The following is a 12,101-nucleotide window of genomic DNA, read 5'->3' as shown; positions in this document are numbered from 1 at the left end:
CGCAACGAGTCGCCCTCATAGTCTGACGTCCCTATCTCTAGTCGGCCTTCGCCAAGACAAGAAGGAATCTCTTCGGACCTTTATGGATCGGTTCAACAAAGCAACTTTGGAGATTAGAGACCTTAACCCAGCCGTCGCACTGCATCATCTCACAACAGCCTTAAAACCGGGGCCGTTTGTCAATAGTATTTGTAAAAAGCCACCTTCGGACATGAATGATTTAAGAAGACGGGCTGACAAATACATGCAGATGGAAGAGTTGGCAGAGTATCGTAATCAGGCCCGAGCTGAATCGTCGAGCAAGATAGAAAAGCAGGCAGAACAATCATACAGGGGGCGAGGCAAGGAGATATCTCTTCGGGATCGGCCTAATCGGGGTCCGAAGTACACTCAATACACTCCACTCAATACCAGCCGTGCTGCGGTGCTTGAACAAGCTCTCGTTTCAGAAGTGTTGACAATTCCGAAAAGAGCATCCACTCCGCCACGAGCGGATACTAGTAAATCTTGTCGGTATCATCGCAATCGTGGACATTCCACTGACGAATGTGCTGCCCTTAAAGACAAAATAGAAGATTTGATTAAGCAAGACAAATTGCATAACTGTGTGGATCGGTCAGGGTCGTCTCAAACTCGCTCATATCAACCTAGATATCAGGATCGGCGCAGGCAGGACCGTTCTGATAGAGCCTCACGAGAAAGAAGCAGGTCACGTGAAAGAAGCAGGTCGCGTGAAAGAAAAGATACTTCGACACCATCGCATAGGAGGGTGATTAATACCATTGCAGGAGGGTTTGCTGGTGGAGGCTCAACTTCTTCGGCTCAAAAGAGGCATCTTAGAGCAATTCGGTCGGTCAACACTGTTCATAGACAGTCTTCTCGGAAGTTACCAGCAATAACCTTCACTGATGTTGATTTCAAAGGCATTGATCCCGAGCAAGACGACCCGATGGTTATTAGTGTGGAAATTCATAATTGCCTTATCAAGAAAACATTGATCGATCAAGGCAGTTCGGCTGATATATTATATTGGAATACATTTAAACAGTTGGGTATTTCTGAAAAAGAATTGCTCCCTTATGATGATCCATTGGTCGGTTTTGCAGGAGAAAGAGTAAGTACCAGGGGTTATATTAAACTCTTCACGCGCTTTGGTTTTGATGAGCAGGAAAGCAGAGAAATTCAAGTGAAGTATATTGTGGTTGATGCTAGCACTTCGTATAATATTCTCCTCGGCAGGCCATCCTTGAATGCATTAGGAGCTATCGTTTCAACACCACACCTAGCGATGAAGTTTCCATCTGATAAAGGGAAAATCATCACAATTCACGCCGATTAGAAGGCTGCTAGGGAGTGTTACTACGCTAGTTTGCGACTTGCGCCATTGGAAGAAAAAAGGTCGAAGTCAAAAAGGGTTCATGTTGTTAACGCCTCAGCACTAGTGGAGGAGCCGGTTTGGGATCTTGATCCAAGAATGAACAACGAAGAGCGGGTAGAACTGGTTGAATTAAAAGTGCAATTTCAGATCGGTGTGCATCCTGTTCAGGTTACATACATCGGCGCCGACATGTCTGAAGAAGATCGTTCTGCCCTGTGCGAGGTTATATTGAAAAATAAAGATCTTTTTGCGTGGACACCTTCTGACATGCCTGGTGTGGACCCTAAGGTTATGTGTCATAAGTTGTCAGTTTGCACTAAAGCAAGAGCAATCGCACAACGTAAAAGAAAAATGGGGACGGAAAGGAAGCTTGCGGTTGAAACGGAGATAGCCAAGTTGCTTGATGCTAGGTTCATTCGGGAGGTTCATTATACCACTTGGTTAGCCAATGTAGTGATGGTGAAAAAACCGAATGGAAAGTGGAGAATGTGTACTGATTATACTAACCTCAATAAAGCATGTCTGAAAGATGCATACCCACTCCCGAACATAGATCGGTTAGTCGATGGTGCCTCCGGCCATGGAATTTTAACTTTTCTTGACGCTTATTCGGGATATAACCAAATCCCCATGCATTCTCGAGATGAGGAGAAAACGGCTTTCATAACCGACTCGGCCAATTATTGTTATCAGGTAATGCCTTTTGGGTTGAAAAATGCGGGGGCAACGTATCAAAGATTGATGAACAAAGTTTTTCAACACCAAATAGGTAGGAATATGGAGGTGTATGTGGATGATATGGTCGTTAAATCCAGAGACCTTGATCGACACATAGTGGACTTATCGGAGGTATTCCAACAGTTGCGCAAGTATGACATGAGGCTTAACCCGGAAAAGTGCGTGTTTGGAGTAGCAGGGGGAAAATTCCTCGGCTTCATGCTGTCGGCGAGGGGCATTGAAGCTAATCCTGATAAGTGCATGGCAATCATCAACATGGTAAGCCCTCAGAGCCTCAAACAAGTTCAGCAGTTGGCAGGTCGACTCACAGCGTTGTCACGATTCCTTCCATGTTTGGCCGAGATAACGAAACCTATTGTGAGATTGCTGAGAAAAACGAAAAAATTTGAATGGTCTATTGAATGTGAAGAGGCTTTTCGGACTTTAAAGGAGCGTCTCGGCTCACCTCACATACTCTCCAAACCCGATCATGAGCTACCAATTGTGGTTTACCTATGCATATCAAACGATGCAATCAGTGCCGTTCTAATTCAAGAAAGGGATAGACAACAACCCATCTACTTCATCAGTCGCATATTACAAGAGGCTGAGACAAGATACCAGCTTTTGGAAAAGGTGGCACTGGGACTGATCCACACCGCTCGGCGCCTCAGGCAGTATTTTCATAGTCATCGTGTCATTGTTCGAACTGACTGCCCGATAGCTAAGGTGTTGCGTAAACCTGAATTAGCTGGAAGGATGATGGCCTGGTCTATTGAGTTATCGGAGTTCGACGTTGGTTTTGAACCACGGGGGCCGATCAAATCCCAGTACTTGGTGGATTTTGTTAATGAGTTGCAGCCAAAGGGTTACTTTGTGAATGATGTGTGGACAATGCATGTGGATGGTTCCTCAAACAACCAGGGTAGTGGAGCTGGTATAATCTTAGAAGGACCATCAGGACTGATTCTTGAGCAATCATTACGGTTCGCGTTCAAAGCTTCAAATAATCAAGCCGAATACGAAGCGTTGTTGGCAGGGTTAAGGCTGGCACGAGAAATCGGGGTTAGCCGAGTGGAGTGCTGGACCGATTCAAAAGTTGTAGCCGAACAGGTGAATGATAATTTCCAAGTAAAAGATGCAAACTTGTTGAAATATTATCATTTGTTTCAGAGAATTCGTGATACATTTGACGAAGTTCAAGTGAAGCATACGCCAAGAGCGCACAATGAAAGGGCGGATCAATTGGCTCGGTTAGCAAGCAGTACCCGAAAACCGGGACAGTTGCGAACCACGCTTCACTTAGACCTTGAAGCTCCAAGTGTGGCAACTGAATGTTTGGCAGTAGAGAAATCCACTCGAACATGGATTACTGATATGGTAGATCATCTTGAACATGGTAAAGTGCCGTCTGACCCAGTGGCTGCTAGAAAGCTCCGAAAGCAGGTTACTAGATATACCATGGTTGGAGGAGAGCTATACAGAAGGGGATTCTCGATCCCCTTGTTGAAATGTGTTGATACAGAGCAGGCTGAATACATTTTGAGAGAAATGCATGAGGGGATATGCGGTTTTCACTCGGGAGGACGAACCCTGGCCACCAAGGTGCTTCGTGCAGGATACTATTGGCCTACTCTCGGGGATGATTGTGCAAAGTTTGTTAAGCATTGCACATCTTGTCAGCGACATGGTAACCTCATTCATGCTTCAGCGGAAGAACTTCATTGTATTAGTTCACCCTGGCCGTTTGCAATGTGGGGTATGGATATTCTTGGACCTTTCCCGATCGCCAAGGGTCAGTGCAAATTTTTGCTAGTTGCTGTAGATTACTTCACAAAATGGGTCGAGGCCGAACCACTTGCCAAGATCACAGCTACTAATGTTCAAAAGTTTTTATGGAAGAACATTGTTACTCGTTTCGGTATTCCATATGCACTCATAACTGATAACGGTTTGCAATTCACTGATCAAAAACTCAATCGGTTTATTCAAGATCTTGGCATAAAACACAGATTTACGTCCGTAGAACATCCGCAATTCAACAGGCAAGCCGAAGCGGCTAACAAGGTGATCCTCACTGAATTAAAAAAGCGACTGGGAGCTGCCAAGGGAGCTTGGGCTGAGGAGTTGTTAGAAGTCCTTTGGGCTTATCGGTGCACGCCTCAGTCCACAACTAAAGAGACACCTTTTCGGCTAACATATGGCACCGACGCCATGATTCCGGTCGAAGTTGGGGAACCATCCTTTCGGCGACAACATTTTGATGAGACTACTAATGATGCATCACTCCGAGCCGAAGTCGATATGAGTGACGAAGTTCGCAACAAGGCCCAGATAATAGCTGAAGCTTGCAAACAGCGAATGATCAGGCGATTCAATTCTAATCTCACTAAGAGAAGTTTCAAGGAGGGCGACTTGGTATGGAGAGTGCAAGGAACGGCAAGACGCAATTCAAAAGAAGGCAAGTTGGCTGCTAATTGGGATGGCCCATTTCGGGTCCGACACAGTTTAGAAAACGGGGCATACAAATTGGAAGAACTTTCGGGCAAGATCATTCCCAGAACATGGAACACTTCTCATCTGAAAACATATTATAGCTAGTATACATTGTAAAAAGACTTTGTGTAAACAGCGGGTGTACTCTTTTCCTTGATCGGTCTTTTCTCCCCTTGTAAAAAAGTGAAAAGGGGTTTTGGCCGATAAGGTTTTTAACGAGGCACCCAGTAATAAAATTTCATCAGTTCTTCCATTCTATTGTTAGTTTATCAATTCCTAACGGCTGAAAAATCTTGCAGCGGGCTTCCCTCCCGAGTTGTTCAACTCGGCCAAGGACGTGCCTTGAAAAATCTTGCAGCAGGCTTCCCTCCCGAGTTGTTCAACTCGGCCAAGGACGTGCCTTGAAAAATCTCGCAGCAGGCTTCCCTCCCGAGTTGTTCAACTCGGCCAAGGACGTGCCTTGAAAAATCTCGCAACAGGCTTCCCTCCCGAGTTGTTCAACTCGGCCAAGGACGTGCCTTGAAAAATCTCGCAACAGGCTTCCCTCCCGAGTTGTTCAACTCGGCCAAGGACGTGCCTTGAAAAATCTCGCAACAGGCTTCCCTCCGAGTTGTTCAATTCGGCCAAGGACGTGCCTTGAAAAATCTTGCAGCAGGCTTCCCTCCCGAGTTGTTCAACTCGGCCAAGGACGTGCCTTGAAAAATCTTGCAGCAGGCTTCCCTCCCGAGAATCTATTCGGTATTGTTAAGAAAACATCATAAATCCGAATGACTCTTTTCGGTTTTGCCAGAAAGCATCACAAAGCCGAACGAATCTAATCGACATCGCTCAAAAAAGCATCACAAATCCGAATGACTCTTTTCGGCTTTGCCAGAAAGCATCACAAATCCGAACGAATCCAATCGACATCGCTCAAAAAAGCATCACAAATCCGAATGACTCTTTTCGGCTTTGCCAAAAAGCATCACAAATCCGAATGACTCTTTTCGGCTTTGCCAGAAAGCATCACAACTCCGAACGAATCCATTCGGCATTGCTCAAAAAAGCAAGCAATTCCGAAAGACCCGTTCGGCATGGCTCAAAAAGCAAGCAATTCCGAAAGACCCGTTCGGCATTGCTCAAAAAGCAAGCAATTCCGAAAGACCCGTTCGACATTGCTCAAAAAGCAAGCAATTCCGAATGAATCCTTTCGGACTTGCTCAATAAGCAAGCAATTCCGAATGAACCCTTTCGGACTTGCTCAAAAAACAACGCAATTCCGAGTGACTCCACTCGGTCTTGCCAAGAAAACAACGCAATTCCGAGTGACTCCACTCGGTCTTGCCAAGAAAACAACGCAATTCCGAGTGACTCCACTCGGTCTTGCCAAGAAAACAACGCAATTCCGAGTGACTCCACTCGGTCTTGCTCAAAAAACAACGCAATTCCGAGTGACTCCACTCGATCTTGCCAAGAAAACAACGCAATTCCGAGTGACTCCACTCGGTCTTGCCAAGAAAACAATGCAATTCCGAGTGACTCCACTCGGTTTTGCCAAGACAGTAACGCAATGCCGAGCCATTCCACTCGGCCTCGCTCAAAAAGTTACGCAATCCTGAATACCTCCACTCGGTTTTATTTTAGCTTACAAATGGTTTCATTTCTACAAGTAAATGATATTACGAAAGTCTTACATGCAAGTTTGACCAATACTTTGAATGAGGCAATATTATAGACAAGAGGCAATTTCATTTCATTTGCAAAAAGAGGCTCTATCAGCCTCCGATCTACACTTCAAATAAAAATTTATACGAAACCTAGCAAAAACTACGCTACTCTTAGGGTGGATCAGATTGAACGGCAGTTTCAGGATTTCCCTCGGCATCATTCTCGTTCTCGGGATTCTCCTCGTCGAGGGTGTTCTCAGAAGTTTCAACATCATTTTCCGGCTGGGGGGCAGCAGTCGGTTCAGTAGCATCTGGATCGGCTCCCTGAGGCATATCGGCAAAAGACATCAGTGACCCTTGATAAAAATCTTGGGTCATATCAAACTCGAAGCCCTCTTCAAATTGGCCGAAATGCTTAGCCTGCCGAACCGCGTGCTGAAACCCGGCTTCATGTTGAGCAACAATCTTCTCCTTAGCCTGCTCCTTAAGACGGTTATACGCGGCTTGAGCTTCATCCAGTCGGCGATGCTCCTCATTAGCTGCCTTTTGAAGGTCAAGGCGAAGAGTGTCATTGTCTCGCCGAACAGCATCCAACTCGGCCGACAATTCTCGATTTTTGGCCGTTATTCCTTCATTCACTGCAATCGCCTCGGCCGCAGTCTTCTCGGCTTCCTCTAGACTTTGCTTTAAGAGCGTCACCTCGCCGATAGGCTCCATAGCTAGGTGATGAGCTAGTGCCAAGGAGCGAGTTTGTACCTCGCAGAAAAGTCTCCATTTGGCCCTCACATCCAAGGTAGCCAAGAACTCCTGCCCAAGCGGAGACACCATGTCTGGCCGAATCACTGCCTCGGCCGAAGCGTCATCGCTTAGAAAAGCCCGAGACATTAATTGGGGAGGCACCACAATCACGGTCCGATTAGGCGAAGCTTCGGGAACTGATTTCGCCTTCTTGGCTTGCTCTTGCCTTTCGCCAGAATTCTTTCTTTTTGAACGGCCCCGATCAGCATCTTTTCCCTTCTTGGTCTTCTTTTTCTTGCGTTCAGGAGAGGGGGGAGTTCGATCATCATCATTGGGTCGAGGGGTGCGTGCAGCAGCCGACGTGCCTACTCCCCCGGATTTCCGAACTTGCTTCACCCGAGCAGCAAGTAGGTGGCGTATATCCAGCTCATCGGCACCACTGGTAACCATGATTCCTGCAAGAAGGGTTGAGTAAAAATCAATAGGAATTAAGTTTACGAGTGTAGTAGGACAAATAGCATACCTATCAGGTCGTTCCACCAACGGGAAGACTCAACCAAGTTAATTAAAGACCTAGTCGACAAGCGCCGAGGAAGACGAAGTAACAACTTCAAGTCCTCCCGCTCTTCGGTCGTCAGCATTTTCTTCGGCACTACGTCGTACGGCCGAGGGGCTCGAGTCCAGTACAGAGGAAACAAGGGCTTATCGTCCTTGTTAAAGAAAAAGCGTCGTCCATTAGGCCTGATGGTCACTCGGAAAAATCCAGCCTTGAAATTTTTATACGACGAAGTAAAGCTATCCAACAGTAGTCGATCGCCTATTCGGCTTAAGGAATGCCACTTCGCCAATATAGAAGGCCGGGACGAGTAGAAATATAGAAAGAGGAGCGGAGAAGGCTTAATGTTGACACACTTACACAAATGTTTGAAACCTTGCAATTGCGCCCAGCTATTCGGGTGCAATTGGGTAGGGGCAACATTCAGCACCCTCAACACCCCCATAGTAAATTCATCAAACGGCAGCTTGACTTTGAGATCCCGAATGAGGCAGTCATACATATAAAACGATTCCATCTTCGCACCACTTTGATCAAGGCAAACCGTATCCGGGTTCGGAAAGGCATTATTCCGGCATGACCGAACCCCAATCGGATAGGGTTCCTCGGCGGCGCCAAAATTCAAGCATTTGGTGTAATCCAACAAGTTGGTAATCATGCCCGTGTCTCGGTAACGCGAGTAATAGGAGGTCACCTCCCCGTTTACCCATTCATAACCTGGCACTTCGGACGGACCGTACCGCTGCCGATTTGATACGCGCTTTGTCTTTTGTTGGACCTCTTCGCTCCCACTAGTAGAAGTCTCTCCTGATGAAGAAAGACTTTCATCCGGCCTTTCAGCATCGCTAGGGGACCGAACCATGCTAGAACGACTTGAGGCGTTGGACGAAGACCCCTCGGACGCAGACGACCGAGAGCTGCTGACCGAAGAGCTCGATGAAGTATTAGACATGACGATAAAAACTTACCAATTTCTTTTCAAAACCACAATCGCTCTTCGGATCGGCTTCTCAAACCTTCGGCTACCACAATTCGGATGAGAGCAATACGTGCGAATGGCCCTACCACTCAACCTATTTATAAGCTCAAAAAGAGGCGGGAAATTTCAAGATTTAAGAGAAGATGTAACCGTTCGATCTCCAAGATCTAACGGTTACGATTATGCAACCGTTCACTTTACCCTGGCAACCGTCCTTGCTCTACCCTTGAAGAAAGCCTCACCTTCCTTCAAGGCTGGGGGGCAGTGTACGGGTAGGGGCGTTCGGCCACCTCTGGTCGGCCGCCGAATGGCAGTACTTGGTGGCCGAATGGAAATCGGCCACCAGGACCGAACTATCATTACTCATTGCTCTTAACCCGTGATTAGGGGTTAATAAGATGATTAAGGTGTATTACCTGATACGGTAAATACGTTGCAGGGCCCATGGGGTCCAGGGCCCATAAATGTCAGTATAAATAGCTCAGGTCAAAAGGTAACGTCACTGTTCATTAATTATCCTAGATATCTGTGTTTGTCCTGACTTGAGCGTTGGAGTGCCTTTTGCAGGTACCAACCCCTCTATTCACATCGGATTGGAGCACTCGTTCGGCCTTCAGACTACGAGAAGATCATTGGTGTACCCCCTTTGTAGGTACACAAAAGAATATAAAAAATGAATGAGCCAATTATAGTTATTTTTCTTACTTTAATGACTTAATTAGAAATTAAAAAAAAAAAAAAAACCAATGAGTTACTGATATATTTTTTATTTCCTTAGTAAGGATGTGTAAGTTATTCTTACTAAATTAGTTCCTATAAAAGTCAAGTGACACATCTAGTTATCTCTTTATGTTCAAATTAAAATGTGAACTTCAGTACTTAATTATGGAGCAAAAGTCTGCCAAACGATTGTTGGTATGGACCATTGGTATTCAACCTTAAACAAAACAACTAAGAAAAAAAAAAGGTTTACCTTCTTAACTTCTAGATAGCGATGGAAAATCATTAGTTTATGTAACCGCTGACATATAATATATCTTAGTGGATTATAATCAAGAAGGAAAATTTTACATTTTTCTTAACTCCTGCTAAGCACTTATAACCGTGTCCATATGTTTATGGATATATATGGTAAGGCAATATTTGAATTGCTGAATAAAGGAGATTTTTCAAGGCTCTTGTTTCTCAACAATAAAAAATATTCCCTCTCTAAAATGTGATTATTTTCATGAATATTTCATCCACAAATGCTCTTAAAAGTATCACAAATAATTAAGATAACCTACTATCATTGTGAAAGCAAAATCAAGTCTCGACGAATTTTATGTAGAAAGGGAGAGGAGTTTAAATTTAAGAACCAGTCATATTTGAAAAGTCTGTTCCATAACTTCATGCGTGGAACCGAGAATAACGACAAGTCCATATATATTCGGATTAAAAAAGAATAAATACACACCAAGATGTGAGCAACACTCGTTCACATTTGGCTTGACGACTATAATCATAATGAAGATAAAAGCATGAGGATATGATAATGACCTTACACTTAACTTCACCAACCAAAAGATACCTCAAGTCTCACTATATTCTCATTCACTCCATGAAAAGAATATATCCGGAAAAAGTTTAATTCAATGGTTGACTAACCCTCCTATATGCATTTCCAATTCCATTTTGGCATTTTCCATTGCTTTATCTTTTATCTCGCCATTCCATTACCATGTCTCATTTTATGTCTTCAAAGGAAAGATAAAGACAAAAATACCTTGAGAATTTATCTCCTTGTTTTGCGGTACTTTTGCTTGTTCCAAACTGCATTTATGTAATGAAGAAAGGAATAAAAAATAGAAAGAGAAGTGTAAAATATAAAAATTGATGTGTAGAAAGATAAAATTATAAACATGTTATAAAAGTATGTTATACAAATAACATAACTTAAGGGTGTTCCATGTTTCGGTTTCTGAATTCTCTTTTCCCAATCAGATACAATGCACAAGATTGACGTATCTCATCAATATAAGAATATTAACTTTATGCTAAGAATCAAAAGACGTACGTAACCACTACGTACATGATACATCGAAGTTTCTCAAATATAATACAGTTAACTAAAAATGATTGTTACACATCTCTCTGAGGACAAGGAAAAGAGTAATATAGTTTAATGTAATGTAATAGTTAAAAATGGAAAGTAAAAGATAAAAATATTAAATAGATTTAAAAAAATGATAATTAATTTGGCCGTAATACGAAATTGTGTTTTTTCAGAGAAAACCTCCTTGTAAATGTCGTGGTGTGTTATTTCCACGCTGCTTCTTCGAAAAAGCAAAAGAAGGTGCCCACCATGACATTCATGTCCTTTTCACTTTCACTTTAATGAGTTTTCCTATGCCTCTTGGAAGCTTTGTTCACTGAGATTTCCATGGAAAAATTCGCAAACGACATGACAGGGTCACCACATAGCAACGACAATTTGGGAACACAAAGAATAAAGATATGCTATGTTTATGTCTATATTATAAATTAGAAGGAAAACACAAATGCCCATGTTCTGCCACTTTTTTAGGGGTTAGAGTGTGGCACTACCTCTTCTATTATAGCCTTTATTATCTTGCCTTTTAATGCTGATTTATAAGCACTTGATAACTAATAATAATAATAATCATAACCGTAATCGGTATCACTTCTTTGTCGACCAAAAATGAAAGGTATTGTAACGTACTTTGTAGACATTGGCTTTCTTTGCTCCATTCACTACAAGAAATTTGTATTTTAGCGTTACAAGTTTACGGTGGATGTTAATATCGTGTGTTTGGTTTGATGGTAGAGAATTATACGGTGGATACAAAATTATGGTAGTTCGCCATCAAAGTAACTATTTGTTACTTCCAAAAATCAATCATACCAATTTAAACACGCTAAATTGATGTTAGCGTTTAGATTTGTGTCTATTAAGAATGCAATGTTTTAAAGTTGGAAGCTTATAAGCAGTTTTGTTTATGTTCTTTTCTTTGGTGTTATAAAATAGACACTAAATTAGAAGCTAAACAAAAAAAAATATGGTGTGAATTATATTTAGCATCTATGTTATAGATGTTAAACCGATGCAAATTAATAGTGTCATTTTTTTACCAATACAAGTTGAGTTAATAACAGGCAATTAGTATGGTTATATAGTTGATACTACAAGCATCACCACTTAAATAACAACTTAATTCAAATTAATATCATTATTTAAACTATTAGCCCAACTCAAGTTACTATTGTAACTTGAATCTTCATCTTCGTTAACCATTATCAAATTGTTGTTTTTGAAACCTAAAGATATGAGAATTAACGATTTAGTGGTGGTTGATTTTTTTATGAAGTTTGATTTTCTCATTACTTTTGATTATTAACCTCTTTCATAGACCTCCAAAAAATTAAAGTCACACTATAACTGAAGCAATCAAAAGACAAAAGACCTAAGAGTGTTGTCACTTCAAAATGAAAGTTAATTAGTCTGAGACTTATGCAATTATAAAGAGTGAGATAAACAATAAGACAAAGTGTGAACAATAAGATTAAATTAGGTAACTTATTAGAGAATAT

General features: G+C 42.6%; 1 protein-coding gene across 1 annotated transcript; it reads left to right on the top strand.

The window, feature by feature from the left end:
• The first annotated feature begins 82 nt into the window (after window positions 1–82).
• On the top strand, window positions 83–1,339 carry LOC145958532 (uncharacterized). The gene has a single exon (XM_083076031.1). The coding sequence runs from the start codon at window positions 83–85 to the stop codon at window positions 1,337–1,339; it is 1,257 nt and encodes a 418-aa protein (XP_082932157.1).
• Window positions 1,340–12,101: the final 10,762 nt, after the last annotated feature.

This window comes from Cajanus cajan, chromosome 6 (assembly GCF_000230855.2).
Source record: "Cajanus cajan strain Asha chromosome 6, NIPB_CcT2T_4, whole genome shotgun sequence".
Taxonomy (NCBI): Eukaryota; Viridiplantae; Streptophyta; class Magnoliopsida; order Fabales; family Fabaceae; genus Cajanus; species Cajanus cajan.
The sequence above is the reverse complement of the archived record's forward strand: the minus strand, read 5'-3'. Positions and strand labels throughout refer to the sequence as shown.

What these genes read in the sequence shown, in the direction of transcription:
- LOC145958532 (XM_083076031.1), top strand. Translation starts at nt 83, where the DNA reads ATGGATCGGTTCAACAAAGCAACTTTGGAGATTAGAGACCTTAACCCA.